General features: G+C 35.6%; 1 protein-coding gene across 6 annotated transcripts in view; it reads right to left on the minus strand.

The window, feature by feature from the left end:
* ARHGAP15 (Rho GTPase activating protein 15) overlaps positions 1 to 15,845 on the minus strand; it is a 599,315-nt gene that overhangs the window by 479,004 nt on the left and 104,466 nt on the right. For all 6 annotated transcript variants that reach the window (XM_029934637.1, XM_029934641.1, XM_029934642.1 and 3 more), the window contains one exon: positions 7,850 to 7,939. In XM_029934637.1, coding sequence (XP_029790497.1) covers positions 7,850 to 7,939 — 90 coding nt within the window. The remainder of the gene's footprint in view (positions 1 to 7,849; positions 7,940 to 15,845) is intronic.

Raw genomic sequence — 15,845 nt, forward strand, 5'->3', positions numbered from 1 at the left:
AACTGAATGGCATTGGCTATTTATCTGCCAGTGATCCTATACTATCCAAAAGCACTCAGTTTTATTTTACCCTGTGTCATCCTTATGGACAAGCTGTAAAATGTGATACCATTTACTGGCCCCATCTATTATGTACCAGCTTTAGGGATTAAATAGTTCTTTTTTCTGGAAGAAGCCTGTTCACTATTAAAAAAAGTCATAGTCAGCATGAAATAAACATGGCTACTTCCTTTTAAAAATATAAAGTAAGAGTTCTCAAACATACATGAAAAAGAGATCCAGTGCTTTGAATACTATTTTGCCAGTATCCATGTAATATCTTCTGGACTTTACAAGATGAGAGTCACAAATAAAAAATCAATAGCATTTGGTCATTTTACTTCGATCTCATGAAACTCCTGGCTGTATCTGCTTTTGCTGAGGTGTGTACGTGTGGCTCGCAGTCCTGGGTTCAGTCCTCTGTAGCTCGGCTACCTTCACTCTGGTTCTATAAACATAGGGGACTGCTCTGTCAGCCTATGCATGGCATAGTGACCATCATACGGACCCTATCAAAACAGTAAGGAGCAGAGTATGTTCCATGAAAGAAGGGGATTTCTATCACGTCACATGATAGAACACATGAAGATGTCACATGAAGAACAGCATGTTGGGAGCCTGGTGTCCAATTAAAATCCAGAATTTGTTCCAAATGCACAGCTCTCATCTTTGAGCAAACAGAGCCACCTGCTCCAGAAGACAATGTGAAGTGAGCTAACTGGTATCGAAGCTCATTAGGTCACATGCATCCATTCTTTCACTAAAATGTCAGAAGCCTAAAAGACTAAGTTGACATTTTCATTTTTTTTCCTTTAAATTTTGATTTATTTTGTTTTGGAATCTTAAAATCTTGGTTCCCTTAGCTAATTTGGTAGGCATGTCTACTGATATGGCTGTTGTTGATCTTTACGGTCATCCCGTTGCATCCTGCTCTGAGAGTAGTTCAAAAAGAAATGACTACAACAAGATCGCATTATGCCTTTTGAAGTGAGTGGAATAAAGAAGCTGTGCAAATAAGTACATACCCCATAGACCGCAAAGCTTCATGGAGTCATCAGACAACATACATTTGCTAATGTTGCCTCTAATAATAGATTCAATTTATCAGTATCTTAATTCTATACTTGAGACTTTATTTTAGGAGAGCTTTAAAGACCTCAAAAATTGAACCTCCAAAAGGACAGCGGTCCCCAAGTTACATGGCCTCAACAAAGAGGGATGTTTTTTATTGAAGGGTGTATTCTCCACGCATCAACCTATTTCTGTTTCTCCTTTTATTAGTCAGGCTCACAGAACATTCTTAAGTCTCACCTTAGATCCAACAGTCAATTTTATTTCCTGCCCCGAGGCTCTTTCCTTTGCAGTAAATCTCATACACCCCTGACATTAATATTCCTAAATCAAAGCCTCAATTATAAAATTATATCACTCCATTCATCAAAATTCTTCTGTGCAATCCCACCGGCAAAAATGAAGGCAAAATCATTAAAATAATCACATCTCTTTCCCTTCAATAAGAAAATAAGTATGGTCCTGATATCTCGATAGGGGAATAAAGGGAGTTACCATTGCCTCTCTTTCATTTTTGGGCACATTACTGCCCTGGACCGCAGGTCCCCTTTTGCAAGTTGTGGTCAATGGCTTGGAAGAGGCTTTCGAGGCATAATGCTCTTCTTAAAGCATCTACTGGGTAAGACATTAATTAATTAATGTTGATTAGATAGATATTACATTTATTTCACTATTTATAAGAATAGAATATTCAAAAGATTTCCATCAGATTTGAAGAGACATATCCTTAGCTACATATAAATAAAAAGATTTTCACCCAGAGAATTAAATCTTAGTCTTTTGGTTAAGTTCACAAGGCAGTGCAGAGAGTAGAAGAGGAACTCAAATCCTGGATTGTATTTTACAGATATCGGTCTCTCCTATCCAGATTCTTCCAAAATCCACATGTGGAATTTCCCTCAAAGATTTGTGAGATGACATGGCTAATAGATGAATAATAATACCCGGTTGTGTTTATATTAAAATTGGTCTTTTGGAATTGCTTTCAAATACAGATTGCCTCATTTTTTTTTAATGTTTACTTCTGAGAAAGAGAGAAAGAGCAGTGGAGGGACAGAGAAAGAGGACACAGAATCTGAAGCAGGTTGCAGGCTCTGAGCTGTCAGCACAGAGCCCAAGGTGGGGCTTGAACCTACAAACTGTGAGATCATGACCTGAGCTGAAGTCAGATGCTTAACTGACTGGGCAACCCAGGTGCCCCACAGATTGTCTCATTTTATTATCAACACAGATGGGAGGCAGGTGAGAAAAAGGCTGTTCTCTCCTACTGCCTTGGTGTGGAAGACTGTAAATTTAGGACGAATCCTACCCTGGGTTTTACATAAGGTTACAACTGACAAAACCAAAACTGGAACACACATCCCCAGACTCTCGCGCTCTCTCTGCTGCACCTTCTGAATGATGGATGAATATCTAATAGGTAGATAAAATGATTGGGGCCAAGCTAGAAAGCAAAAAACAACTGTATTAGGCATTAATGCTGCTCTTACTCTGGTTTATTTTTAATGCCATGCCTTTTAAGATACTGTGAGTAATTCTCTAAAGTGAAACAAGCTTTGCTCGAAATCTAATGCATATATGAATGCAGAAGAATCATCCTTTTGCATTTAGTCTAACTACAAGCATTGAAAAATGAAAGAGAAAATTGGTAAGAGCTCAGATTTATTTTAAACCACCACTTTTAACAGAAGGAAATGGATAAAAGCAAAATACCAGTAGTTTTCCTTTTGGCTTAAAATGACATTTTCCAAGATGTTATTAAATTATCTCCGCATTAATAAACTTAAGTAGTACTTAAACATTTTAAGCTAAGACATATTCAGATCAGGAAGAGCAATCAAATTATGTTTAAATGTAAAGCATACCCATGGAAAATATTACACGAATATGTTTAATATACATTATAGCCAGACGACCCCAACCAAAGTCAGAAAAGTAATGCAAGTAATGATAAATCTATTCTGAGACTTACTTTATTTTTTAGGGACAGAACCTGTTCCCCTGAGATATATTTACATATTTAAAAGATAATTGCTATCCAGGAAATGCAGTCATGATTTTTGTTGAAGTTATAAATTGGTGCTGGGGAAAGAAAACAAACTTTCATCTTGTTGAGTCACTGAATTTTTTTTCTGCCTTTTAAGCAGGCAATTGATATAGTTCTAATCAGCCATAATTATTAATAGAAGAATTATCTTATTTAAAGCATGTAATCTATAAATGAGTCTGCCCCATGTTCATGAGTAACAATTTTCTTTTCCGTTTTATTTTAAAAGAAACTCAGAAAAACTAAGGCCTAGTCAATGCCTGGCTGTGAAAAACAGTAAACGTTTAGAGGATAAATAATTTCATTATTTTGAATAAATAATCACCTACTGTCACGTATGTCATAATGAAAAGGACAAAGGAAATGAATAGTATGTTTCTTATTCTTTATCCCTGTTTACAAGAGAGAATAGAGTCTACACTCTGGAAATCATCTTGGAGTACAAAGCCTATATTGTGGACACTGTTTCTTAAAATTTTTTGATAGTGAACACTTTTTTTAATAACTAAAAGAATGTGGATCTAGCTTAGCAATAACCATTGAAGGAGTGGAAAGGACTCCAGTCCTCTGGTTTAATAAATATAAAGCAGTATGTCATAAAGTCTCTTTCTTTGTGTTTTCTATGAGGAGACAAATCTAATTTACATGATAAGAGTAAAGAATATGCATATGCTAAACTAAACGGCCTGGAATTAATTACAGGGCTTGGGACCATCATGTATTTAGTAAGGAGGTAGCTCCTCGGAGGCGGTCAAAGTTTTAGAGAGAGCACAGCTACCTATTTGAGAGCCATACCACGAACGCTTTCTCTAGACTTTCAAAAATATTTAGATCAGAGACTTATGGTCGAAGGAAGGAAAAAAGGAAACCTCAGTGAAAATTTTTCTTCATTTGAACTTTGAAACAAGAAGATATTAATGGCTTAAAAATTATGTATTGTTTTAAGGTACTTTGCAGCCATTTACTCAGTTGAATTTCCCATTGAAAAGCTTTGTGCACACAGACATATCCATGAGCAGAGAGAAGACGGTGACAGAGCACAGTGAATGTTAGGGATGCTGCCTGACAATATTGCCATCCTTAACATGGTTTTATTTAGTTATTACAACTACCTCTCTGTAAATGACATTTAGGATTATTTAAGATTATGTTGTAATCCTTTTAATCCTTGGTGCTTTAAATTTCAAGCTAAACACCAAAGAGCAAACTAGCACTTAGCAGGAATGTTTAAAACATGCGATTTGGACATAAATCTTTTTATTCACTCTTTCCCTGATGAAGACCTAGTGCTGCTCTTAAGTTAACTAAGAAAACTTGTACCACAGTTCATTACAAATCACTCAGTTGCTAAATGTTTTCTCAGCTCTACCAAACTCATGATGGTCCTTGACAATTCTGTTAAATGCAGAATTAAACAAAAGTTAGCAGCCATGAACACTTACTGTTATAACTTAGAATTCGTATGACCTTTTATAAGTACATCAGGACTTCATGTGTTTGTGTGTACATGGATGGAAATGGTCATTCAATTTCCTAAGGCTGAGCTCATAGACATGGGGATATACAAAGACACACATACATGATATCACATTTATCCATATGAAACACATATGACTTGTCTACACATACTTTATTATAGAAGTTGCTAATGATTTTTTTAATATGCCATTATCACTAAGAAGTAGCAATTTGGCTAAAGACTAGTCTTTTATAAAATAGGCTGATGTTCTTGAACTCAGTCAGTGAGCATCTTTCAGAATTATGGAGAGTTCTTGAACGTCGAACCTTAGCACTCAGTTAACCTTGTCACTGTGATGTCACCAAGTACCAATCACATTAGATTGGATCTAGTTTAATAAGACTTTGGCTATGATGGAAATTTGGCTTTTAATGCAAAAAAAAAAAAAAAAAAAGAACAACCTAAATATCCAAATGGCATATACAAACGAAGAGACAAATGAAATCCTTTTTTTTTTTTTTTGGTTTTGTTTTTTGCGTCACAGATGTGTGCTTCTGAGTCTTTCAGGCACATAATTTTTTATTTGTTTTCTTATTCACTTTAAGTCCGACTTCTCTACAGACGGTGTAATTATGTGGCATATAATTGCTAATCCATCAACTTTTTAAAGACAGATTTCAAATTTTAAATTATTTCTAATTTTGCTCTTCTTTGATTTTTCTTGAACCAAAAATCTCAATAGTCATTTGCTGTCTGTAATCTATAATTCATACACTGAGATTGAACACCAAGCCTAATTCAGACTTGGAATTCTAAAGCAATTTCTGATGTAGCACATGAGCCGAAGCTATGATGGTCTTTTTCAGTCAGGAAGAAACACTTCATTGTTCCGTAGGTAATGAAACCTTGTACACACATGCTCAAACACCCAACAAGGCCTTAACACCATGTTTTTGAGATATAATCATGTTTATTCTGATCATTTGAGAGTTAGAGCAGCTAATGTATCTAATCAAATATTGATGCAAGTCATCTAGATTTAGCTCTCTGGCAAATCCTTCCCAATGCTTTTGCGTTAACAAAACTATAAAACCTATTTATATTGTTCCTCTCAAAGGGTTTTCCCTCATGTATCTATGGACACGTATTAGTAAATTTTTCTAAGTTCATGTGTTTGGGTGATGAAAAGGTATCAGCATGCCAGGAAAACCACCTGATTCACCCCAAAAAAGAATGAAGCAAAAAATGAAACTGGAATCTTCCATTAGCTCTGTTATTCACAGCATCTTTATAATTACCTCTTTCTTGTTTCTCTAAACTACAAGGATACAAGACAAAAAGAAGTAAGCTGGATATAAGAACCCTGGGGTCCCACAAACTTCTCAAGTATTTTACAAACAAAAGTAGCTGGCAAGACTTTCACCTTTAAAAAGCTACCAAAAGTGAGAATAGGTTTTTTTGTTTAATATCTTTGGAATTACCTACATTCAGAAATATAAAAAACAAGGAAAAATTATATCAGCAGGCAGTCAGTCATATTCAGGAAAGGTTGATATCATGTCATTAATATACATTACCATACATGCCATCAATACAGTGGTTTAAATATATATCTGTGTATATTATGTTCAAAGCTGTGTAAAATTATGCATAAATATTTTCCTTCTATATTGGAAGTCCTGTATGCATCGTAACACTTGACTATCCTCTTTTGTGATCTAACAACTTTTCATAAGATTAACAGGAGGAACTGAAAAGGCTACCTTAGACCAACTCCAAGAGCTTTTATTGTCCTAGAATTATGTCAATGTCAAATTTTAATGTCATTATTTTATGCCATGGGGACTAAGATGCTAAACTCATAATGCATAATAAAAATACACCACTTACCTCATGCAACCTGGTTCAGAACTGTTCATACTGATCAGTAAGGTTATCATAGAAGCTAGGAATATAACCTCTAATTTTTTTTCGCATAACAAAAAAAGTAAGAAATTTGAGAGACAGACTGTATCACTGATTTACAACTCCTCACTTCAAAACAAAATTTATTTTTCTTTCTTGATTCTGTAAATTCACACTCTAATCACTTTTGGCTTTAGTCCTTTGACTTCTAGGCAAGTATGTTTAGTTTTCTTTATTTTTCTCTTATTTCTCTTTTGGCAAAAAGAAATAACCTCTAGCATATGAAAAATGAATGTCTGAATAGACTAAAAGTAGTATAAAAAATAATGTATTCTAGAAACATTCACGTGGGTTCAGTTTATTTGGTAGACCTGGATTAGCATCTGGGAAATGCAGAATCAGAAACCAGTTTCTCTCCCCTTTGAGAGTTCAGATAGAAGATGTCACCTATCTACACTTGTGTAAGACCCAATATATTAACTTCAATGATACATTTAAAAACAGAATTGACCTTTCTTCAAGAGCCAAAATGCCTTAGAAGACATTTAGTATAGTAATTATAATAATCTAGCTCCTTGGCTACTAAATGATATAAATTCTAAATACACCTCAAAAATTACTGGTTACTTTGGAAATATAAAAGTAAGTTAAATCTCATATAAATACAGAAAAAAGATCAACCTCCATAATTTAAAGTTATTAATTGCCAAAGGGATTTTAGTAACATCATATATGAAATATTAAGTTTTCTCATTTCTTTTCTTTCAAGAATCTCATCTGGTTCTTTTCATTCAAGGGAACATGATTGAAATTATTAATCATAGTTTTTTTTTCCAAAAAATTTAAATTATGCAATACAAAAATATCCAGTTTCTATAGTTGGTCAGCTCTTCCCATCCCCCTAAGTTACACTGGTAAATGTGATTTGTGTCTATTTATGACTAAGAGCAGGAATGGAAATGAATGCAAAAAGTTTATCATAATTAGTGAATAATGTTTTGTCTATGTCTGAAAGTTCTACAATATATCTATTAACTCAAACACTCAAGGTCTGAACCCCAAACAACAATCAAATACCATGCAACCGTCAATGACTCTGGGTGTAGAATTAATCAACACACACTACATATTTTCTATTTAAAGAGCAACCAGTAGCCAGGGAAAAACAACAGGACAAACTAAAAATTCAAGAAGGAAGAGAAATCAGTTTTTCATAATAAACTTTAAACAACTAGTTCATGCACATAAAATCGTCACAAGGAAGTATTAGGTCGAGAGCTCAGATTTAGAAGGAATACGAATACATTTAATAAATGTAACATTCTTACCTGAAAGACATTCTTTCTGCTTGATTTTTCCCTGGCCCATTCAATATGTGCTCCACACAAATCCACACTTTCTGGTTTGTGCCCACTTTTCTGTAAACAAAATTGAAATAAGAATAAAAAGCATATATCATTGGTGATGCATGTCAGGAAAAATAAAAGTTTACTGAGTTATTAGCTATACATATTTATACTATATAGCTTTTCTTTTTTATTTTCAGTTTCAAAGAGACATCTACACACTCATGATCATTGCAGCATTATTTGCAATAGCCAAGACATGGCAACAACCTAAGAGTCTTGACAAATGAATGGATGAAGAAAATGATGTGTAGATGCAGATATAGATACAGATATAAATATTGATCCATAATGGAAAAGTTATTCAGCCATAAAAAGGAAGGAAATATTGCTCTATGTGAAAACATGGGTGAACCTTAAGGGTGTCATGCTAAGTGAACTAGGCCAGACAAGAGAAGACAGACACTACAGGATCTCACTTATATGTGGAATCTAAAAGAGTCAAACTCCTAGAAACAGAGAGCGCTTACAAGGGGCTGGGGAAATGGGGAAATGGTTGGTTAAAGGTACAAACTTTTCATTATAAAATGAATACATTCTCGGGATCAATGGCACAGTATGGTAAGTATAGTGAACATTGTACTGTATAATTGACAGTTGTTAATAGAGTTAATTTTAAATGTTCTCACCACACACACACAGACACACACACACACAGCTAATGATGTGACATAATAGACGTGTAAACCAACCTCAACTTGCTAATCGTTTCACAATATATACATATATCAAGTCATTGCTCAGTACACCTTAAACTTACACAATGTTGTCATTTAAAGCTCCATAAAGCTGGAAAAAACCAAATTAATAAATATTTATTAGGTGCCAACTGTGTGCCTTTTACAGTCTCATTCTTCACACTTTTAAGCCCATACATGTTAGTATATATATATATTTGTATTTAATAAATTTAATTTAGACCAAATAGATGATAGCATGTGCTTCCTTTTGCATAATATAATGTGAGTGTTACCTAAAAGCTTCAGTAATTCATGACAATCAATTAGCAAGGATATCATCTATATTTGCCTCTTCATATTTTAATTTGAATTAAGTGTATCATATTTATGTAACTTTAAATTTGCAGAATTCAATATATTAAACAAAAGCTTACTTGTTTGGAAAATGTATTATTTTAAAGAAAGTAATGCCACATTCCAAAGACTCCAACTATTTTCAGATGTTTTGAGATACTCTAGTTTTCTCTATAAATTCAGTACTTTCCTCAAACAATTCTCCATACAATAGTTTAAGATTTTAGTATAGAAGGCTTATAAAATTTTTAGACAATATTTTAATGGTATGAACTTTACTTTAAAACATAAAATTATGGAAGAATAGCAAAGATACTACAAGAAATCTGTTCACAATTGTTGCCTCATAGCCAGTATGTCCAATTCTATCAGTTTAATAGAAATAGACTATTTTTTAGAATAGCCAGAAATATGGAGGGGGGTTCATAGTAAATTGTGAGATTTATAAAAAAATTTTTGGCCACTCTGTAAAACTTTTGAAGGGGAAACACTGAACAAGCCAAGCAAAAATTTTGTAGTAATCTCATGAGAAGCCAACCCAGATGTGGGTGCCTCTTACAGATGCTTCAGTCAGTGAAAGATTTTTACAGGTTCACCCAATCTCTGCCACCCAGGTGATCACTACCATGGCATGATAACAGTTGTTGAGTGATTTATGATGTAGAAAACTTAAAACAACTGGCCTCTTCTACAGTTAATTAGATTATGGGATATTCAGACTCAACAGAAATAATCATTAAGAGTATGTAACAAAAGAGACTATCTTCCCCATATAATATAGTCACAGGAAAAAGATGGAATTATTCTAAAGAAAAAGCACTTTTTAGGTGCCAAGCACTTTTCTGTTTCACATCTATCGACTCACTTAATTCTAATAACAGCTATATGAGGTAGGTGCCATTATTATCACCATGTTACAGGTAATAATATGCTAGAATATTTAGGCATACTCTCCCAAGGTAACACGGGTAGAAGAGGAAGAGCAGGATTAAATAAGGACAGTGCCACTCCAGTGTCTGCTCCTACTACATTGTCCTTGGAAATTTAATATATACTGTGATCACATTCATGTTAAAATATGTAACTTTTTGGGAAAAGAAAGGCCTTTCTTATTAGATTCTAGTGTGGACATATTGATCTTGTTTCTGTCCTTCTCTGTTAAGCTTGATCTTCCCATTGGGCCTTTACACCACCTGTTTACCTGGAATACCTCCCAGTCTTCACATGGCTGACTCCTTCTTATCCATCAGGTCCCAGACAAATGTCACCTTGTCAGAGGTCTTCTCTGTCTGACATAAAAGAGAGCTGTGTTCTAGCTTATTCTCCATCTCACTACTTGTTTTAATTTTCAGCACAGCCTTCTTCCTAACTGAAATTAACATTTATATTTTTATATGCTGTCTGTTTTTCTTCCACTAAAATTAAGCTCCCCGAGCTGGGGCCTGGTTTGCCTTTTCCTCCACTATTTTTCCCAATGTGTGGAACAGTGCCTGGCAGAGAATTGTTGTTCAATGAATATCTGCTGAATTCATAAATGAAGGGAAAATACCAGAATTCAACTAGCTTTTGTGCTTTGGGTGGAAGGCTTGGCCATCTAAAAATTCCCCATGTTATAACAATTAAGATTTATATTTGGCTTAATGGTTAAGGAGTCTTTGCTTTGATCTGGAAAAGTGAAAACAGCTTAATGGACTCATGTGGATTGAACCTAGTATTTCACAGAATCCTACAATAGGCAATAACTGCACGCCTATCATATGTCATTGTGTTAGCCACTGTGTCAGACCCTGGGACTCCAAGATAAAGAAGATACTGAATCCTCCTTTAAGAATCCCATTCCAGCCTTAGACTCTATATAATTTTCTGTAGACTTTCTCTCTATGGGGAAAAAGCAATCTAAGCTTTCCCGGAGTTCTCACCAGGCAGCTCTGCCACCTCCACCTTCCTCATCAGCATCATACACTAAATCCCGTGGCTTTGACATTGGCGTGGGTTTATCTCAATCCAAACTCTCCCCGTCATTCAGTCACCTCCCAGGACCCTGACCTTCACCTTGCCCTTACCCACCCATCTCTTGCATTCTTCACAAGCCCACGGCTTTAACTCCTCTCCATTCCAGCGGTCTTCATTCTGCTTCTCATCTAACAAACCCCATGTTCTGAGTTTTCATTACTCCCACTCCGTTATGTTTGTTTTTGACATGACTGGAATCGGCGGCGATTTTGTGCATCCTTTCAGGTCCTTCCTGGTTTCACTTCCTCTCACAATCAGGCCTGTGTCCCCAGCTCAGCAGTTGCTTCAGTGCCCACCCCACTCCCACACTTTACTCTCTCATCTACTTTTCCTCCTTCTATCAATTTCCTCATAGCCTCTAATTCTGGAGAAATAACTTTTGACTATTCAATGTAGTAACATTACAAATAATGGCCACTTTCTAGAGCTATATATATGTATATATAGTGATAAGGACACTTAGCATAACCATGAAATCATTGACAAGACCAAAGTCATCAACACCTAACAAACTTTTTTTGTGTTCCTAGTCACTTTCTATTCTTCACAATACCACTCTCCCAAAGCTTCACCCCTTTCCAGTGGTCTGTCAAATGGCATTCTCCTGATTCTCAGAGATTGTACAGCCCTTGAGCCAGAACATTCACAGTTCTTCCCACTTTCTTAGTATGTGCAATCAAAATGAACATACAAACATAAACTTTAATTCCTGTATTATGCCCTATCAAAGCTTTATATCATTTTTCATTTATTTACAACAGTCTTGTGCAGTTATTACCATTGCTTTCAGTTTACATGTGAAGAAGCTCAAGCAGGAAGTGGTTAAGTGCCTTACATAAGCTCACACGTGTAATAAGTGACTGAGAGGAGACAGGAATTCACTGTCTTCTGACTCTAAGTCCCAAGTTCTTGATCATAATACAGTATAGATCTAGCCTTTCTTCCTACTAGGTCACATGACATTCTTCTTAGATCCAAAACTAAGAAGTGACATTTTCTATCTCTTCCTTGTCAGTGTTGTCAGTTCCCATATTCCATTCTGGCTCCTGGAAATCTGGATCTGAGCCTGTGATTCTGGTCCACCTGTCTAATGAATTCCCATGATTGTCATGACAGTCACATCTATGAGAATCAAAAATCTCTTGGCCTGTCACTCCCAGACAGTGCATGAGCCACTCACAAAGCATGTCCCTTTCTGCCTTAGAGGAAGAGGTGCCATTCTCCAGCTCAAGGCTTTTCCTCTCTGGCTCCTAATTTCATCCAATCCTATCCCTCATTTTCTGAATCGCCTCCTTTCTCCTACATTCTTAATCTCCCTCTCTCAAATAGACTTATTTTTAGTCCATAGCCACACTCAAATCATTTCTATCTAAAAATACATATAAACATATGCAAGCATCAACCCCACAACCTTGCTAGTTCTCAATCCCACCGATTTTCTTTTCATTGTTGCCAGGATTCTTGAGATTTCTCCAGTCACATTCTCTACTTGCTTATGTTCCATTCTCTTCTTAATCCCCTGCAGCCGTTTACTCCCTTCCTGGACTAACCTAAAACATTATAACCATGCAGGCCAACAAAAACAATCTGATGTCTTCTCTCTCATCAACATTCTGTCTGAACTCTGTACTGTTAGACTCGGCTCCTTCTCCTTAAAACCCTAAAATGACTATGGAGACATTTTCCCTCTAAATTTTTATTTCACGTTTTATATTCCTCCTTCTGTTTCTTTCACTGATTTCTCTTCCTCTTCCCACTTCTTAAGTGTTGCTAATACCTGGTTAGCTGTTTTTGGCTTTCATTATTGCTTATAGTTTACATGCTTCTAGCGGGTTTTTGTCTTCCTTCTGGTCTGATCCATCACTTATGACATGCTGGCCCGTCAGCTTTTCCTCTGGTCCTCAGCTCCCTCACATGTACCAGAACTGCATTTTCTAACTGCTTGTCTTGGTTAATAATCCTTTTATTCACTACATCTTCTTTACTTACTTAATCCTCCCCTTTCCTTTACCACGTACAACCGAACAGTGGAGAGCCCAAATTCCAGAATGAGCTCCATATTCTACATCTCATGACCACTGCCTCATTTGAGCTTTCCTTTCATCAATATTCTCTTAGTGTTTCCTCTAAGACCAGATAAAACTGCTTCATTTCATTTTCAATATTTTTACTTTTTTTGTTTTCTAAAACACAAATTCCACCATATTTTTTTCTGGGAAACATATTATCTACATGATAATGTACAAATCTCTCAGTAGGATATGACGGCTTCTTTTCACCATTTCCCAACCATCCTCCTGAGTTCCATTCATTACCCCATTCTTCTACAGCCGGCTGTGCCAAATCCACGACAGTTCCGATATGCACCTTGCTTTCACAACTTTATACACTGGATCACACCCTCTCATCAGGAACACATTTATCTCCCTTCAGTCCACTCTCCTTGTCTGCCATTTGTCCTACGCCTGCTCATTTTGATGATGTACCTCCAAAATAACCTCCACAAGGGGTCCCTTCAGTTCTGCAGGGCCAATCTGTCTCTTTCCCATTATTTTTCCCATTCTAAAACGTACTTTGTCACCATTCTTTGTTATCCAATTGAGAATTGTGGTGGACACTTTCCAGATTCCTTTCAAAGCATTAATAAATAAAAATGAATAATACATCTCAGGAGAATGCATTACAAACTGAGATAATTTGCAAACTGTAAACTAAGAGTTTACAAAATCAAAGCAAAGTATTCCCATTCATATTGATCTGTAATATGCGTGCATTGGTGGTATAGTGGTGAGCATAGCTGCCTTCCATTTTGATCTTTAATAGAAAATGACATTATGGCACAGTCAAAGCAAGTGATAGGGTTAGGGGTCAATTCAGAAATTAAAATGACTTGAGTAAAATTCAAGTAAATAAATATATCAGTTTCAAGAAGACAAAACTAAGATAGGTTGATAGAGGACTATATAAAAATGATAGTGCTCAATAGTTCATTTTTACAAAGCTAAAGCAGAAAGACCTAGGCTTAAAGAGCAATGCTAGGGCCTCAGTTTTATTACAAGGAAACATTTTCAGTACTTAAACATTGTTAAACATCGAAGTAAGTTTTTCAGAAAAGTTGTCGAATTTACTTGGAAGACAATCAAGATTTTATTCAAGAAGGCTGAAATTAAAGAATCCTTTAATAGAAAACATATTTCTGATTCTACAGCTATAAAACACAAGAAAAAGTCTGTTAATGAACTCCACGATGCCAATGGATCATATTGTGCATCATTATAAAAATACACTTTTTAAAATTGACTAAATTTAGATTTAAATTTAAGAGTGTACTTACATCTCTTTTGGGGTAAACTTAAAATAAATGACTGATTTTTAAAATATTTAAAGAGAATTATTTAAAAGTTACTGCTTCTGGACAATAAAATATAAGAGCCCCTTTGTTGGGGCAATGTGAAATCATTAAAAATTGATCCTGGGTCTCATCCACTTCTGATTTTTATTATTCTTTTAGTACATCTTTACTATTCCCCAATAAGAGATGACAGGGTATTCTCTCTGTATTTTTCTCTGACTTAGATTAAACCTTTGGGATTAAATTTTCCATTTTTTATGGGAAATTTGGGGCCTTTTAATGCACATTAAGAAAATATCAAAGGCCAGATGCTCTTTTGCTTGATGGCATTTTCCATGAGGAAGATTGGACATGTGTGTGGGCAACAAATCACTGGACCTCTCATTATCGCACCCTTATTACTAGAAAAGGTTACCAAAAAGAAGACAAGGCTCAGATTTTATGAAACAGGTTATTAGCTACCATTTTTTATTTTGGATTAATTGCTATTCCAGAATATAGACTCAGATTGTCCTTATCAGTTTGAAACATGAAACACAAAATCTGTTTAGAGGAATTAAGTTTTATCATATAACTGGTTTTGATTCTGGAAAATCATTCATGGAGGAGGATAAAACTCACTTATAAATTCTCATTTGGGCAAAATGATTTAGGAAAGAGTGCTGAATGGATACCTGATCTTATTAATGTCTAAAGTATGGCTGCTGTCAACATAGAAGACGACACTTTGATTGTAAGATGTGAGTTTTATGCATATGAATATAAATGATGTTAATAATAACTGAAATTGTTTTTACAGTGAAATTTCTCAGTATATACAAGACCAAATCAAACCAGATTTTCAGGAAAGCAAACCTTTGTTGGTGACTTTGGGCACTAGAATGTTATGTGTTTGTTTTTGTTTTTGTTTTTGTTTTTGTTTTTTTGAGGAGAGAGTATTCTCTCTTTTTCAAGAAATGAACAGATATCGTATTTTGTTCTGAATCAAAATCTTGCAAAAGTAAACACAATAGTTTGTATTTAGTCTACTTTTGTTATATGCTGATACAGTCTTACATTTACATTATGTAAAAATTGATTTGCTTTTGCAAGGTGACTAGCTTGGGCACATTTGTGGTGCCTCAGGGGCTCCCTCAAAGTCCTTATTCAGAGCCTCATCTGGTCAGTCTACCTCAGCTGTCTCTGCACATGACCAGCCACATTTCAACCCATTTGGCCCCACTTCCTGAGGATGACCAGACATCTTCTTGGAATGTGAGGCCCTCCCTCCTGGCTGCCAGAGTGCAGACAGGATTTTGGCTCCTCATCTACTTCCAGATTTAGACAAAATGCTACTTTACAGAGTGCAGGATCTGGCATTCTGAAAAGCCATCCAAAGGTATAGCCAGGGTTCATATGATATAAGTATTGAAGACCCTGGGTGGTGAACTTGGTGAAGCAGGATATGGAACAAAACATGGCAGATATATTCCTTCTCCTCCCTCCCTCCTTCCCTCCCACAGACTGTGGCGGCCTTCTC

The sequence above is a fragment of the Suricata suricatta genome, chromosome 3, assembly GCF_006229205.1.
Source record: "Suricata suricatta isolate VVHF042 chromosome 3, meerkat_22Aug2017_6uvM2_HiC, whole genome shotgun sequence".
Taxonomy (NCBI): domain Eukaryota; kingdom Metazoa; phylum Chordata; class Mammalia; order Carnivora; family Herpestidae; genus Suricata; species Suricata suricatta.